This window comes from Branchiostoma lanceolatum, chromosome 7 (genome assembly GCF_035083965.1).
Source record: "Branchiostoma lanceolatum isolate klBraLanc5 chromosome 7, klBraLanc5.hap2, whole genome shotgun sequence".
Taxonomy (NCBI): Eukaryota; Metazoa; Chordata; class Leptocardii; order Amphioxiformes; family Branchiostomatidae; genus Branchiostoma; species Branchiostoma lanceolatum.
The window spans coordinates 9035311-9053525 of NC_089728.1; the positions used below are offsets into that span (position 1 = coordinate 9035311).

General features: G+C 42.9%; 2 protein-coding genes and 1 non-coding gene across 4 annotated transcripts in view; 1 reads left to right on the plus strand and 2 right to left on the minus strand.

Moving 5' to 3' along the window:
• LOC136439059 (ankyrin repeat and SAM domain-containing protein 6-like) overlaps nt 1–389 on the minus strand; it is a 28433-nt gene extending 28044 nt beyond the window's left edge. For both annotated transcript variants that reach the window (XM_066434208.1, XM_066434207.1), the window contains exon 1: nt 153–389. In XM_066434208.1, coding sequence (XP_066290305.1) covers nt 153–389 — 237 coding nt within the window. The remainder of the gene's footprint in view (nt 1–152) is intronic.
• Nucleotides 390–5409: 5020 nt separating this feature from the next.
• On the plus strand, nt 5410–5503 carry Trnak-uuu (transfer RNA lysine (anticodon UUU)). The gene is made up of 2 exons: nt 5410–5446; nt 5468–5503. It is a non-coding gene; the product is annotated as a tRNA-Lys (tRNA).
• Nucleotides 5504–13674: 8171 nt separating this feature from the next.
• LOC136438353 (suppressor of cytokine signaling 2-like) lies at nt 13675–14289 on the minus strand. The gene has a single exon (XM_066433120.1). The coding sequence runs from the start codon at nt 14287–14289 to the stop codon at nt 13675–13677; it is 615 nt and encodes a 204-aa protein (XP_066289217.1).
• Between the last annotated feature and the right edge of the window lie 3926 nt (nt 14290–18215).

Genomic DNA, 18215 nt, shown 5'->3' on the forward strand with positions numbered 1-18215 from the left:
CCTTTCTCTAATTTGTGGTCTCACTTTCTTCGTCGTAATTTTATAAACTGGAAAATCAGACTGTGCTCAGCTCATCTGAAGTCGGTCTTTTCTTCACGCCAAACAAACAGAGAGATGTGCACTGCTGTTTATTTATCGTGCTCGTTGTTTACCTGTAGGAGAGGTGTCCACCCGTGGTGGTTGGGTTTCTCCAGCGCGGCTCCCCGCATCAGCAGCAGGCGCACCACGGAGTCCTGCCCGTAGGCCGCGGCCGTCTGCAGCGGCGTCACGACCTCGTCATCCTCGACGTCCACCGGCACCCCCTGGTCCAGCAGGGCCTGCACGGCGGCCAGGTCTCCCTGCTCACAGGCCCGCAGGAGGGCCTGCACGGTGGCCGGGGACTGGTCCATAGCGGCCCGCTAGGTCCTGCCTGCCGCACCTCTCATCTCATCTCCAAAACATAGTCAAAACACTGCCATCGGATCGTGGCTCTAAACAAGGGAAAATACCTCCTCTTGGTCACTAAACCGCACCAGTCGGCCTCACGTATAATCTGTCCTCTCTATGTAGTGTTCTAATAGGACATCGACCATCCTAGAAGGGAAATATCGCCCAGTTTTTGCCCAGACTTCGCTTCCGTCCCCTTGATGTCCGCCATGAAATTCCAAACTCTGACGTCAGGCCCTGTTCCCATAATGCAGCAGTCCAAGGTCCCGCTATCCACTTGGCAGCGCCGACTAGTGATCGCTGATATAATTGCTGAATAAAGTACATTGTACTAGTATTAGAGGTGACGTAGTAGAAGCGCCTACCAACGGTGAAAAATATTATTGCAGAACTGAAAAATCAACATGCTTCTTTGGAACGCATTATCACTGCATTTTCTGTATGGTTGGTAGGAAACACTAGTGATTTGAAAGAAGTCCAATCAGCAAAATAATACAAGAGGAAGATTTCCAAATTTCAGTTCTTATTTATATGTCAGATGAAGCTATCGGAGTATAATTGGCCTTTGCCGTCTTCCTGCTCTCCCTGGCTGCTGTTTTGTTGCTCTCTGCTACCACCAGCGTTCGTCTTTAAAAATTCGATTGAGCGTGGATGACTACCATGTAACACTTAACGTTAGGCCCAATTTACACTTGTCCTGTGAAATTGCAGTACTACACATGGTAGTCTACTACTGTAGTAGACTTCAAATTCGCGTTCACTTTACACTCAATGACAGAAGCCTAGCAGGACACCTGCTGTTCCTAATTCACACGAAACTGTAGTGACCTATTGTGACCTTTAAAAAATCGCGGCAGTGAATTTCAGCATGTCTTTTTATTTGTGAAAAGGTAGGGGTTCATCTAATGCGAAATACCAAGAAAAGAGGCCTGACAGCTAGGTTTTACAGAGAAAACTTGAGAATAACCGCAGATGACCCGAAATGGAACACGCGATCAGTTGGACTTACGTCAGATCGAACATGGTTGTTGCCTTCGAAGTGTAGTCTACTACCTCTGTACTACAGTTTCTCTTTACACCCGGTTCGAAGATTCACAGAACCTCCGCCGAAGTGTAGTACTACTACCCCCGAGGCTGTAGTAGACTTCTGCAGTAGTTTTCTTTTTACACCCAGAAAAAAGCTCTACTGTAGTAGACTACCATGTGTAGTACTACAGTTAAAAGGACAAGTGTAAATTGGGCCTTAGTAACTGTACTACCACTCCCTTTCATGGTAAACTGGGCTCAGGTACAGTTTCATCAGGTTGCTGAGTCACTGGATAACAAAGTGTTTCAAGTTTAATTCAACCAATGTTTCAGTGAATCGTCTGTCACCTTACTCAAGGCAATTCGGATTGGTTCTGATATTCACTACAAGTAGCTGTCACTGCTAACAGATGCAGTCTCGAACATAGTAAACACCACATGAAATACCTATCCTAAAAATCCTAGTATACATATGTAAATACCTCACATTAGGGAATTGGGACTGCATTGTCAACACTGCAGGCACTACATATGTATGTGTGTAAATACTTAATGTCCAGGACTGGACAAAGAACTTTGTAATTCATCTTGTTTGCTACTCTCCAAGCAGAGGTCGGTGGGGGTGACCTTTTTATCATATGCCTCGTTTTTTTGGCCGCTAGTGGGTGTGTGGGATAGCGGCCAAAAAACGAGGCATATGATAAAAAAAGGTCACAATCTTCCCCCACCGACCTCTGCTTGGAGAGTTCTTGTTTGCCACGTCATTCCAATTTGGGCACATGGTTCTATAACTCAATTATCAGAATTACAATACATTCACACACTTTATACTGTTACAAATACTCAAGTCAAAAACTCAAAATGCATCTTGTCCACCTGGTATTTTATTGCATCAAGATACATGTACTGGAATTAACAAATGTAGCCAAGTTAACACAAAATTCATTCAGAGACAGAAGACATAGCTAGAGCTGTATGATGCTGGTTTTCTTCAAAATGATAGGCATAGTTTACATGACTGGACTGTTCTGAACTTCAAGAATCATGTACAGAGCAATAAAAAAGGAATTGTCTTCTCTAAAAAAAAACCTCTGATATGTGTTTCCTCTGGGGGCAAGTTGAGTGGTTGGTTCCCAATCTATGCTATACAACTACCCAATCCATGTATGACTTATTGTGCGCACAAAATCCATGTTTATACGCAAAAAAATATATTTTCTACCACCAGACAGCATTGTCCACATCTAGTACCTGTTAATCAAGAGTTATGTATATATGCTTTACATAACATATCAACATGTATGGATCTACGCTACGTGTCCATAACCACAGTGCTTTAAACTGAGCACCTTGCTGCAACCAAGGAGGTTATTTTAACCTCCTTGCTGCAACCAAGATACAACATCTATCCTAAAACAGCTTGTGAGAGAATTTCATAACAAATAACTACACTACCAAAATTACATCAACTCATAGCATGTTGTTTGTTCTGCTGGTTTTACAAGTAAAGAGATCACTGGGTTAACCAAGAGCAAAAAAATAATGCTGTGAAGAGTTTTTACAAGGAGCACCTTGGTTTCTTGTGGTATTGTTAACAAGTCTAATGTCACTATCGATAGCCTACTCAAGTCCAATACTGAATTGTAGTAGGCTTGTCCACTATGGTGATAGGTGGAGAGGCTGACGTGATGTTCAATCCTTCCTCTGATGTCTGATAAAAAATGCACATGGATCACATGGACTGGACACACATGGTGATCAGTGGGAGTTGATTGGCTGATACAGATCACATGACTGGTTTGGCTTCTTGTGTAAGGAGAGTTGATTGGCTGGTTTGGATCACATGATTGGTTTGGCCTGTTGTGTGAGGAGCAGACCAAACCTCTTCTTGATGGTGATCCTGTGTCTGGAGTACTTGTCGTCTGGAGAGAACCGGGCTGTAGCGAGGGGGAAAGGATAGACATTTCCTACATTAGTTGTGATTCAACAATTCAATATAGCAAACTGGTGGACGTGCCAACTACTAAGCATTTAATAGCAGCTCAGAAAAGAACAAAAAATAGACATGCCTTCAAGTGCCAGGACTGAGGTGTTCAATGTTTTTCTAAATGTATCGAGGTATCGTAGAGTGGCACTCGTTACCACCTAGTCCTAGTATAGTAGAGGTATCCTGACACCACTTATATGTGCAAAAGCTAGGTGTGATAGGACATTCAGTATAAGCTAGTTCGCGGTTGCTACTACGCATGTGCAGTGCCAAAGGTGAAGGCCCCCGGCTTGGAAACAGTGCTCGTCTTGACATTGTCTAGATTTGCATAACAACGCCCCGACGGGTTTTGTTTACATCTCGGCCTTCACCTTTCACACTGCACATGCGTAGTAGCAACCGCGAACTAGCTTTAATTTCAGTATAATGTAACCAGCTGCTGCATTGTGTGCCTGCGAAGCCTGTGTGTTACGCCGAAGGACGGTTATACCTACTCTTCAAGCAAAGGTTTGGCTCCAGCTGGTTCTGGCAGACATCAAGAAAACGAGACAAAATAGAAGCCTGACAAAAACAACTTATAAGATGCCAAACCAGCTGGAGCTGAACCTCTGCTTGGAGAATCTACTAGGTTAGACCAGCCAAACAGATAGTACACACAGAATTTGTCACTTATTCTCTGCTGTACTACTCTGTGTGTACATTGGATAAACACAGGGACACCCCCTACGGCAAAGACATTTCGGCCATGTTACAGTAATGTGCGATTTTGCAAAAGAAGGAAAAATGGCATCGCAATAGGCCCATTCAAACTCCGCCAAACTTTAGCTCCAATAAGACGCCTTTTCTTTTCAGACATGCACTCTTAAGTTATTTTTCATGCAAAAACGTCAGAGCAAGGCGGCATTTCTTGTCGGGGGAAGTTTGGTTGAGGATTGGCAGGAAAGAGTCAATTTGAGGAACGGTCGCTGCTTTTGGTATGCATGACATGTCCTAACTTTGCGATAATATAGAATAAGTTCATCAAGCGGTACCCAGTAAAAATTTATATCAAATTGTTGGTAGATTTGTCATAAAGGTGATGGCAAAAACCGCACGGCGTTCCGTTTTGTGATAAGCTGAGACACATCCAAGAGTGCGGACAGGGACATCCCCTACGGCAAAGGCTGTTAGTACATCAGATTTAAAGTTCTGAATCTGATGTGACCTTGCGAGATCTTGAGTGATTCTCGCGCAATCTTTCCCCAATACGCGAGATCTCGCGAGATCCAGCATCACTCTTGTGTGATTTTGCGACAAAAATCCGAATTACGGCCCTGAGCATTGTTTGTTTCCTTGTGATAAACAAGGTCGTTTTTAAGGTGAAGAATGACCAACAATCTTCTCACCTGGATGTGCAGATAATGTAGGCTTGCCATGTGGATCTACCTTCTGTAAGAAATGAAGAAAAGACATAAGCATGCGCATGTGCCACATCAATGAAGTTCTCATCGTCTGTTGAAATCATTTACTAATAGTGATATTCAGGTAATTTTTCCACATGGACTTATCGTTTATCTACAGAAGGATTGTGCTTAGCGAGCAAGTGTGGCGAGGAAGTGCCATGCACATGTCCAGCTCTGAAACCGTATAACTGATATCTAAAAGTTTTTCACATTTTCACCCCCCTCCCCACAATGCCATACACTAACTTACAAGTTATTTCTCCAATCATCCACGATTTCGAGCCAAAGTGATACCTCAGAGGACAACTATAATCTCTCCTTACCTTCAGTGTGTACACCCTCTCCCCGCTGTCCCCCAAATAGTAATACAGGAACATTTTTCAGCCGTGGAAAACTCTCACGTGCGTCTAGGTGGAAAACAAAGATGGCGGATTCAAACACACACTGCTGCGCAGGTCAGTACGCAGGTCATCGTGGTTAATGTCTAACCACACACTATAGTATGACGTGATTGCGTAATGCCCAACCGCCCGGTTAGCTCAGCTGGTAGAGCATCAGGCTTTTACACCTGCCACCTGCAACGGTTACCTGAGGGTCAAGGGTTCGAGTCCCTTATCGGGCGAAGCATTTTTTCCGTGAAAATCACTTTCATACCATTTTACCTTTACCTCTAAACGTCTTCCTGTCGCCGTGGTTCTCTGATCTGATATGACATCATGTCTTCGTCATGTAAGGTGGATGATAAACCTTGGGGAAGATTGTGACCTTCACAGTACAGTGAGGCTTTCTGTAAAAGCGCAGAGCCCTTGCAGGACGATATCTAAAGCAAGGAGGTTAACCTTGGTTAAAGTAAAAGAAGTTTCCAGGATCTAGGAGAAGAAATAGCAAGCTAAATAAAAGTACATAGTCATAGACCTTGGAGGACGATAAGAGAAGAAATGTCATGTCAATGTCCAGTGAAGACATGCACATGTGTCCTACCGACAAGTCGTGCAAAACACTTGCTGGTAACCACTCAAATGTCAAACTCAGAATCGGTGCATGTTGTGTTCATCAAGGACTCGAGTTCGAATTAAGTTGTTGATTGCTGATCATTCGCCAGGTAGCGCTGCTATCAACCACACAACGTTGCCTTGCTGGAGGATTACACATTCCACTTTGTCAAGTCGCCTTTTCAGCTTTCAATTCAGGCGAAACCGCCTGGAAAAGCCATTTAACTTTCTCTGAATGTTTGTCCTGAGTCTTTTGAGGGCACATTGCTGTATACAGTTCACAGATGTGACTTAGTGTCAACATCGGTTTGGAACGATTTCAAGGTGCACGTGTAACGTTCCATTTTGATTTGTGGTTTGTCGGCTGGATACAGAATAGGTCACTTTATAAGGTTATGGGATAGGTGGAAATACCACACTGAAATAACCCGTGGTGTTGAGAAAAAAACGGTTCCAAGTTCATTAATTTCATTGACTGCCTGTCCTCAGTACATTTGTACTAGCTGTTTTTAAAAACATTTTTTTTCGGTGTGTGAGTTTGTTTCGGCTGGTGTGTGTCCGCAGTTGCTTGTATTTGATTGACATCTAGTGAGTTGGGAAGATGACCGCAAAGGTCAGACTTCATTGTCGGAGTGCTAAATAAAGAAAGTACAGGTCAGAGGTGGGAGAACTGGTCGTAGATCAGACATGACAGTCCGGTTCATGGAAGGGGATATACTATTGTTTTGGCCTGTCTGTTTAGTTGTGATTTCGCAGTTAATAGTTATGTATTTTGAATATGCCAGTCACATTCAACGTAGAATGACAGGAAGTGATCAATGGACACATGTCATGTTAATCAAACTTTAATTGCATGCTTGATGAACTTCAATTAAACAAGGCATACACAAAACTTAAAATATTTCACGGTGTCCAGATATCTTCGAACTCTTGTCTTCGTTTGCCACCGTGCTACAACGGGATAATAGAACGCATGCGCCAATCGCCAACGCACAGTTGCCCTGGATAATGTTTATGGCAAGTGACCCGGAACAGCCACACAATACTGACAGATTGAGTCGGACAGGTGCGATCTTATAAATGCACGTCCTACAGGAGATTATAGATTATAGCAAGGCCAGTCCTCTGATTCCATTGTAAAACAGCTTAAACCTTAACCCCTGGCCTTGCTTTGTGGCAATTCTGAGATCGTTTCTATTGTATTCTAATTATGGCTTTACGTGGTAAAATATGGCTTATCTTTCCCAACTGTGATTGTCCCTGCAGCCTTCAGGGCATGTAGGTAACACTAGAACAAAAGAGTATAGGGTTGCCAAAACAGTCCAAGGATTCTAAGAAGGTCCCTCACGGAACACAATGAGGTCGCTTTATAAAGGGAGCTGACTAACCTGTATGCCTAACATGATTTACAGAGATCATAATTAAGATGTAGCTTCTGCGTGTACATGCACATCTGTTACGGAAGGGAAGGCTTTGTACGTTTCCCTAGTGGCTAATCCCGTAGCAGCGTCACAAAATTCTGTAACAGAACTGGAAAATAAGTCAATGTGCCAACAGGAGCCAACGGCAAAAGATTTTCTATCTCAACTCCAGAAAACATTTTTACACACAGACTCTGTTACTGAAAATTATGTAAATGTAAGAGAATGTCATTTTTGATATCGTAAAATCGTTGCGAATCATTGACATCATTTCGAACAACATGGCGAATTGTCATTGATTATAACGTCTTATGTTACCACAGCGTAAGTAATGAACAACGACATTTCAAGTACGGAACAACTGAAGAAAACATAACAGACTTTGTTTGATAGGAGAACAATCATACAGCTAGTACACAGCGTTACCATCTGCCGCAAACCCAACACATAAACATACTCTAACGATATTCAATGGCTTCCGTTTTACGAATGGAAAACAATATCTATCTTTCATGTGTAACATAAGATATGCTACACACGTCTCATAACCGGGCCATGGCTGCACCACATCCGTTACACTTATCAGATGTAAATTTTTTTTTGAGAAAGGTATGCACAATGTGAGGGCGGTAACACCGTGGATTTGCACTGTTTTTCTCGGTCTGATACAATCAAAGTAGAGTTTCCCGTCTCCTCAAAGCTACCCGACTTGTCGCGAACATTAGGAGTGTGATACACATCTCCCCGGTGGCACAGGTGGTTCCGCCTGTCAATCTTGATCAAAAATCACTTTTCACTGCAGGAACTTGTAGAGTTCAATGATTGACAACTCAAGGTTGTCCCCTGAAGGTCAACAGGCGATAAGACACATTATTGTTAGGTCAACAGGCGATAAGACACATTACATAGACATTCAAGTAATCTTCTTGGAAATCCTTGAGGTGGCACATTTTCTGTGCGACGGCGCCGAATAGCCAAACCCGACATTGAATGACAACACAATGACTACATCGACGGCCAACTAGAGGAGCAAAAATAATGAGCTCGAATCATGCATTCCGGTATGATATTTCAACTATCACTACTGATACTATCAGTACTATTCCTTCGAATCGATTTAGGTCACCTAAACAAAAGAAACCTTTGATATACATATACACATACATATACATATACATATACATATACATATACATATACACATACACATACACATACACATACACATACACATACATATACACATACATATACATATACATATACATATATACATATACATATATACATATACATAAAAACAACGTAAATATATTTATAGCATGGAAAAACCTCTGCGTGTGGGTCATCTGCATGTAACAGTGGATTAAGTCAACGTTTCGTTTCTTCCTTAAGAAAAGATGGCTTTCAATCTTGTTCCGGAAATTCTTGCTATATTTCAAATGGTTCACTATCTTCTGTGACAGACACTTCGATTCTCCGCCACTCATGGAGATATTGTTCGATCTGTGCCGGAGGGACTAGTGTTGATATTGCAGCGAAGTCGTATTGACTTTGTTTTCCTACGTGTACATGATACTTTCTTAAATTTGGTGGAAAGATGTCTTCGGCCACTGCCGCGCTATTGTTATTTTCACATATGACATTATTCTGAGATTGAGAGGCAGGAGAAAGTCTTGTTCTAGCTATATACGAGCAGTTCGGAAATTTATTTGTTGTTTAGATTTAATGCCTCACACCTATCAAGCACATCAGAAAGCAGTGCATCTATCCATGACAAGGCCAGTTCAAATTAAAAAGGTGGGTTATGATTCATTTCATCGATGTACAAATAATGAGGACATATTCCTTTTCGCCATTAATCTATGTGAATCATACTATGGATGTGCTGAATTCATAGCCTCCTTCGCGCCTCCGTCGCAGGCTTCTAGACCACGCGCCGGCGTTTATTCTTATTTCTTGCGCTGATTCGCGATTTGCGTGGTTGGGGTAGATAGTTTCAGCGCCTATAGCATTTCGATAATCTGACCGTTATTGAAAATGGCGAATCTGCCTCCCCCATCCACCACCACCCGAAGTCTGCGAAGGAGGCTACTGGATGGCACCGGTTCCACTGTCGTCACTGGAGATTTGCCTCACACGGCTTTTAGTACGCTTATTACTGCACAGGGGTTACCTGCGGTTGTCAGCCGTTGCTTAGATAGAAATGTTTTGGCATTATATTGAGCTGCCGCATTACAGAGCCCCAATGCATATCTTAAATAAGTGGGTGACTTTTCTTTATGGTCTATGAAATGTCAACTTAAGGTAGTGTCGCAAATGATTTTGTAGTTCGTATTTGCATTTGTACCGACAATATGAATTAAGTGTTCAAACGGCTGTCATTTGAAGTTAACCAAGATGACCTTGATACAAGATTAAATTCTCCTTAGTAGATGAAGCCAATTCTAGGTCACAGTCTATGACAGGTGGCTAATTTTATCCAGAAACAACCCTGGAAGTTAACCCCCAGGTTGGTCTCCTGGTGTTACAGACGTGACTTCTCAGAAATTACCGCAGAACGACGATAGGATTTCTTGGTAGGAGAGAACGCCGAAACTTATGTCTAAAAGGAAAGGTAGACAGAGAATAATGAGCCCTCTGTGGACTTTATCAGATAGAGAGATACTTAGTTTATATTATTGGTTATATAATAGGATTTCATCTTTCATTTTCTAAAGGTGCGCGGAAATAGCTACAATTCTTTTAAATATAAAGATATAAATATTCATATCTTTTAATCCATCGTGCCCCTGTCACACAGTCGACGACCTTCGGCCGTATTTGTTGATCGTCAGCAGGTCGCCGAAACTAAAAATCGCCCGAGAGTCGAGAGCGTATTGTTCACCTAAAAATCTACCCAAATTGAACGGGGTTCATTGACCTGCGAACCGATTCCTGCAAAATTGTACGATGATCGAGAGAATAGTGGGCGTATATTATTACTGCCGAAAATGTCATTTAGAAGCTCACACACTCGTCAGCCGAACTAATGTGAAGCAGGGGCTTTAGCAACCGATCCAACATACTGCATCCACAAATTCGCCACGCCAGGAACAAAGAAGTAAAGTAAGGGTTATTTTTGGAGAGTTTCTTGTACTTTTTTTAGATTTCTTTCATGCATCATGTTTCAAAGCAGATCCTTCGCGCAGCTATATATACTACTTTGGCTACTTCATCTAAAACGTGGGTTGTCACCGATTGCAAAATGTTTGAAACTGAAGAGTGCGCCCGAAGCATATATACATCTATATATGAAAGTGAAATCAAAGTGGGAACACAATAGATGGCATTTGTTTGTCATATGGAACTATTGCTGACATCATGGCCTTGGGGTATTGTTGTGATAAATAAAGGTATCACTGAAAGATTAATTACTGCTTCTTGTTGTTACTGCACGAGGAAAACTAGCGAATGACAGCAGTATGTCCAGAACACACAATAGACGCCTTCATCCTGAAGGTTTGCCGCTCTTTGATGTCTTTCATTTTCACTTTTAAGGGAAACCCGCATTGTAAATCAAAAATCTAACAAGCTGAAATATGGACGCACGCCTAATTATCACTTTCTCAAAATCTAAACGAAGAAAATACTTTTCGAAACGGAACAGACGAGACGGGTCACTCTATAAATACTGCGTGCCGTAAATTACAAAAACGACCGAAATCCGAAGAAGTCTGGATTGAGTTGAAATGGCTGACTTTATATAAGGACTAGGGTCCTGGATTAATGAAGGCATGGTGTGGGAGAGATCTCCGTCGCACTGCTGCCACGTCCGCATGTTGAGGGTAGAAGCAGACCATTTATAAACAGCATTTTTCACCAGCACTTTGAACAAACTTGGCGGTCATCCCCCCGTCACATATATAAGGGATCTGTATACCGTGACCCTGGCATGCTAGCTATAGGTGCTATCGTGTACAAGCTGTGCGTAGATAAATCCTGAGAACGCTAGACAGCCCTGCCTCTGGGCTCTTCAGAGATACTTGGCCAGTAATGGGGGTATTTACTGAGCAGGGCCCTTCGGTGAAGGTTTGCATAAACCTTGAAAAAGGAGAAAACCTCTTAAGCGCAAACCTTACTGACGTTTTAGCGTTGACAAACAGCAGTAGAAAAATGTAAACCTTCTCAGTCTTATTAAGATGCCTAGAGAAAGAAAATGCACGCTTTCGACTAACCGGTCCCGTCTCTATCATAGATACGTATCTAGCGGTCTGCAAAGACCTTTCTTATAGATGGTGGGTTTACTTGAGTCTAAGCAACGGGCGAACGTAAAACTTGAGTGACTATAACAGCCACCTGGCAAGGAAAGATAAGGCACTAGTAACCCCACAGGTGTAAAGACCTGTCATAAGAAAGGTTTTATAGCTGTTGGAATCTAAATGTTGTGGCGGGATGATGGAGTTGAGTCACACCCCAAGGAAGCACTTTCGCAAACTACCATGATATATACTACGGAATATTAATAGCACCAGTCCTTTGCTTGGAGGTGCAAGTTTGTAAAATCTCAACACGAACGTCTAGTGTTGCTACATCCAACACCTTAATACAGTTTGGCATACGAAAGAATCTGGTTATAAACGTTTGGATGAGTCAAATGGATTTTAGAGTAGACGCCTCTTCGGCGTGCCTCAAGTGTCGTGCGTAGCTAAATCTACATGTATCTGAATTGGCCGTTAAGTACCCCATCTTCTCAATTGAGATTGCCATGACGTACTTCAACTTGCCGCCGCGCCGTGAATAGGTTACTGCTATATCCACGCGATAGGTTAAGTGAGTTGAAAAGCTGTCAGGGACAGATCCCACCTGATATTAGTGATAAATCAGTGGTCGGCAGCAACTATTGGAAATCTACGTCCACGCAAATACTCTGACCATTATTAAAAACGAACGAAGTAGTCCCATACGAAGAAGGACTCTGAGCGTTCAAAAAGGAACATTCTTCTTGTATTTGGATCGTTCAAAGAGGGGTGGCCATATCCACGGTGCCATATCTGTATGCTTAGGTTCATTTATTATTTTGGTTTTATTCGCTGAGATTGTTTCACCATCATCCCTAGTTCCGCATACAATAATCCTAACAAACCCCTCCTGACTTCCAAAATGGACTAGTCCGTAAACCGGTGCCCGGGGGTATGATACTGATAGGTGATACAGCCTGTTATACGACGATAAGCTCGCCAGTGGTAAAGCTAACATAATTATGTAAGGGCAGAAACATATAGTGCCAATCGGGCTTTTAAAACATGATTTCATCCAACAAATTTGATGTACATTTTCGTGATACAGTTTCGGAACAAATCCCATGTCATTGGATTGTGTGTCGGTAAATTTACAAGTTCTTAAGGTAGGAAAAAGGGAGGCAAACACTGAAATATTCTCTGGAATTGCATTACCTCAGCGTACTGGGAGCTGGATGATTAGGTTTGTAGAGACAAGCCGGAATCGTTCATCGACCCCAGCGTCTGTAATACTCACCTCTATTCACGAGTGTAGTGTAAGCTCGCTTCCCGCCAACCATTTTAAGACGAAGTATTTACGTATGACGCGATGGCCTCGTACCGAAACAACAACAATAGGCACTTCAAGGGTACGAAAGTCCGCGACCTGCCTACTTTGGCGCGGTGCCCTCTTTGGGTTTCGTACATGGAAACCAGGCTGATAGAAACCTCCCGCCATACTTCTCAGAATGTAGAATTAGACACTAATTGCCCAGCGCGCATGTGAGATAGGGATGCGGAAATTCAGGTATATCGAGGAGACATTAACGTTTTTATGGTGGCGTAAGAATTAGTGGTATACATGTAAGAGTATGTACTGGCAGCTTTCTGACACCTGTTAAATGTACACACGTAGACTTGGGCTAACCAAGGAGGTTTTATAAAACCTCCTAGGGCTAACCGAGACCTACCTTGGAACGAAGCAAAACAAAACGAACGAAGACAGTCGCTCAGATTTCCCTGCTGACCATAACCTGTGTGTATAGCGACGAAAGGTAATACAGAGGTGTTTTCACAGCGACGTTTTGTCATTTTATTTGCCGTCTTAGTATGAATATGAAAGTACGTATTGCAACGGTGAAGCTTTGTACAAATCAATTTTGAGCGATTCAAAGCACATCACATTTTGACAGTATAAAGTCACTGCAACTTGAAGCACTATTCACAGCAGGATTTTGAATAGTGAAACTTTGCCGGCAAGATTATTATGTTGACGAGCAAAGTACAACATCGCCGTGTTAACGTATTAGCAGCAAAATTCGGGAGAAAGATCTGGAAGTTCAAAACTTCCTTGTCTTCTTTTCACTGTCTGAAATTCACAATTATGTTAACATATCTTTATCAGTGTCCGTAAGGATAGTCTCTGAGATACTTTTTGAGTCGTTCCGGTAAGGGAAGCTGTGTGATACGGTCCTCGGGGGTGTGTTTGTTGATCACCGTCCGACACAGGTGCTGAAGGTCGGGCACCTTCCCGACAAGTGGTCGAGAAAATTTCACAGCGATCGCCCTTCTTCCTGTGGGCTCGAGCCAGTAATGTTTGGGTTTTTCCGCGTTGGAATCCTTCATGTAGTGGTGAACAAGCTTTAATACACAGTCGTATTCAGGCGAGCTACCGTCCGAATCCAGCCGAAAGTTGCCTTCCGGGGTGTAGTCGATTCGAACACTTGTTGTGCCTCTGGCGGTCCTTACGCTGATACAGAACAAGTAGGCAGAGTCGCTACTATCGCGAAGCAGAAAAGTCCCGACTTCTTTCCGCCGGAGTAATCTCTTTGCCTCCTCGCCCGTCATGGAGCCCCAATACCAGCCGCAAGCCTCCAGCAAATGTACCGCCCGGCTTAGTCTCTGCAGATCGAACTCCGTGCTCCTGTGTAGGCCCGGGGTTGTCATCCCCTGTCGGGTAGCCGCCGTAGTTTCTCGCTTGTTCCGGTACCGGTGTATGTTGTGGAGACATTCCATGGAAGAAGTGCGTGGGAGGTGCAACGGGGGTGCCTGAAATAAACGCCTCTATTACTCCCCGAGCACAATACGTACACGCACGCACGCACGCAAGCTACATTATCATAATGAACTTTCTGGTGGAAAAAAAGACACACGAATAGAAGGGTAGAAATAAAAACTTACCAGCCTGGAGGTATATTAAGGTGCTGTTATCCACCCAGCTTGTTGTCGGTCAAATACATGGATGGTCCACACTGCCTGACATTCACCTGACAGAAACTACTGAGCTTCTTAGTAATCCCTGCACAATACAAACACGCTCGTGCAATAATCCACATGTCAAACATTTCTTCCACTGCTCAGGCGACAACCCTGCATTTCTTTGCGTGCGCCAGCGGGGACTTCCAAGAAAGCAGTATAAGTGAAAGTAAGCCGACGTCAAAAGCGTGATTGGGCGTCAGTGTGGCCGGCACCATTCGGCCTTTTACGCGCACACATATGGCAAACGTTGGTAAAAAAAAGCACTGGGGAAACTCCAATCGATTCTTGGAAAGCCTGGCATATCGTTATGCTATAGCGAAGGTCAGTGGACGATACCAAAATGAGATGGGGTGTGTGCCCAATTACAAAATAGACTCTAGAGTTACTTATTAAACCTTCTCAAGAAACTATACGATACATACTGATAGATAACTGACAAGAGGTGCTACTTGTTTTATAATCTCAAATCATGTAGATGTGACACATGTACTGTGCACACCCAGGAATGGTATGTCCCAAACGATGCTACTGTACTGCCCCTGGCCCTTGTACTGTCTCATTTATCAGCCGGGTGTATCTCAGCGGGACAGGCTTGATTTGTTAATTGATGAGTAAGTAATTCGCACAGACAGGTGCTTTCAAAACACGTTTCAGGTCAAGATGGTTGTTTGAAATACTGGACAAAAATAAGACCAAAGTGTGAGGATTAAAACTTATTACAGTTACAACGTAGAATTTGATTAAAACATATTGTATTACGAATTCACCTTAATTCAATTTAACGTTACTCATAAGTAGATGTCCGTTCGCGAAAAGACATGAACAACTGTGAATGCAACTGCAAATTCATTTGAATCAAACTGGGCTCATCGCCCGATTTACACGTATTAAACTGTAAAGGCTTAGATTTTTGCTAACATGTCCCTATAGCGGCAGCGATATCGCCCATAGGGCATACTATCAATAACGACTTCTTTTGGGTCAGCGATAAGATTTCTGGGACAGCCATGCTACAACTGTAGTCTGACTACATCAAGCTTCTAGTAGCGGCCAGCCCCCTCCGGGAACAGGCCCAATAAGAAGACCTGGCAGCGAGAGATTGTTGAAAACAGGCTAGCTAGCAAGTAATTTCCAAATGTTTCAGTTCCTTAATGAATGAACGCAATTCGAAATATTGTATTCCAAGTCAAATTCAATCATTGAAAAACCGCTGATTGTAAGAATTCGAAGAATTCTAGTTGATCCTAAACAAAGGGTCAGACATATACACAGGAATATCCCGTGTGTTTTTCACAGTTTAGACCGCAGCAAGTAACTTTATGGGATACGTAGCATGATCTATGCGCGCATTGATTTTCGTCTGATTTTCGAACAAAACACTAGAAATTTCGTTCCCTTCTGGCGATAGTCGACATGACAAGAAAATACCGAAATTAATTTGGGAAATATATTTATGAGCCTTGAGTGCGCACTTATAAAGAAAAACGACTCGTAGGCTGTGATGCCGTGTTTTGTCGCTTCAATTCTTGTTACAACGTTTGCGGTTTCTATTCTGAACGTTTAGGCATCTTGTTTTTTATGTGTGCCCATTTTGTTTTCTTTCACACACTCGCATCGAACATCGGTAGATATATCGATGTCATCCACAGAATTACCGTGCTGTGGCCTTAATTATCTTGCTGAAACAGCGTCACCTACCGGGACGATGTAGTACAGTATACAGGTGATCAGGTTGTAATATCTGGGGCTGTATAGTATTATGCTACATCCTACGGTCTTGCCAACCGTAAGACCCGCTTGGAGATTACCTATATCCATTGTGTACCTAAAGCAATCTTTAGAGTTGTACAGCTGAAGCCGACTTGAAGCCACTAGGGTCCAATCAAAACTGCTTTATGCATCTTAGGTACAAGGTGTGCATCTTAGGAGTTAGTCCATCAGTATTAAATTCTATACAACGTGTATGGATTCTAAGAAGGCAGTGTGTCTCGGTTGACGTTAATGACGATAAGTATTGAGTTGATGTAATACTGACCGTACAAAAATGGAGATATGGGTAGAAGAAAAACGTTGTTAATTACTGAAACACGATACCCAACGGTGGGGCGATCATTAATGTTACTTTACAATGTTTTCTCCTGGGGATAGTTGGTCTGGAAGCCTGCTGGTAAACCTAATGGACTACATGTCATTGATAAAACCCAGAGTATCTCGGCCCTGGACGATTAATGAAAACAGAGATGACAGAATGCAGTGTTTTGGAGCAGGGCTTCTGTAGCACAGAACCACATGCACAAATTGTTCGACTTAATTGTAAATCAAATGCTATCAATGTGTATCTGATAGCCAACGTGACACAGAAAACCTGTTTTATCGTTTACACCAATTAGCCTTGGCCTTGTGTGGAGGAGGCCAAGTGAAGTCCGGTGGCCGGAAATAACCCTCGGATCTGGCACATGAAGCCATTATAGAACATACTAGAGTACCGTAGAAAGTGAAACATCGCCTCTTTTGGACATCATCTGCTATTGATTCTTTTCGTTTTAAATCCGCAACCAAAGCAACCGAATTTTGCCACCCGAACTACCTACGAATACTGTGTAACTGTGTTACTTGTGTGACATTGAATCGCAAGTCATTTGGGGAGGGAAGAAATCCAATAGCTTACGGTAAACCAAGTCGGTATCAGGGCACGGTCACTTGAGTTGGCATGTCCCTTACAATTCGTCACGCCCACAAAGAGACTCAGCCATTTCCACGTCAATCAGCCAGGTGGCGCTGCTACATACTAATCCAGTGTACTACATGTTGTATTTGATGATGATGCAATTTAGAGTGAATATCCAGCAAGTGCCAGCGGTACGCAGTGTACTTTGCCACCAAGCCATATGCATGCTGGGTTGCCAAGTTGAAATCAGACGCTGACAAAAAACACCTGTTTCTCCCAGCCAGCTCGCCCTGAAGGCTTTACCAGGAAGTATTTGACCTTGTTGAACCCTAGATAAAATGCTGTCTTCTCAAGTGCCTTGTGTCATGCCAAGGTCGGCCACAAGGAGTTGGCCACCTTGCAGCTAACACAGCGACCTTGACATCTGTGGCAGAGAGAAGAAACAGGCCCCTCGCCTACTTCATTTATCTTTTTACAATGACACGACCGCAATACTAGAACGTAACACTTCACGTGTGCTTGGACAAGTCTTGTTCACAGTACACACGTATTGAAAGCCAGGCGTGTACTTTGACAAGTTGTTGTATATCTTGGCTAACCGCAATGGACCCATTTTGCTTAAGTGCGTATTTGATGGACCATGAAACAAGGCAAAGATTGAGACAGGTTTTCTCCACTGCGTAACGTTACATGGTGCGGACAAAGCTTAAGGGTCATAGTTGTCAGAGCCAGCACGATTTAATATACATGTTGACAATTGTACTTGAGACCACTTTGGTGTGTGTGTTTGAAAAGCTAACTTTACATGCAGTGTAAAGGCGGTTACATAAACTGCTTACTAACGTTCTCAAATAACCTTTTTCTCAGTAAGATTGGTGGTATAGTTTTATGCCCTGTATACCTGCGCTGGATGGTGTACCCTTATCGAACCTGTAGTGCCTCTTCGGGGAAATTAAAAAATGCCTTTTCATCGAATACTAGGAAGGTCTACCCGCACAACAAAGGGTTAAGTATA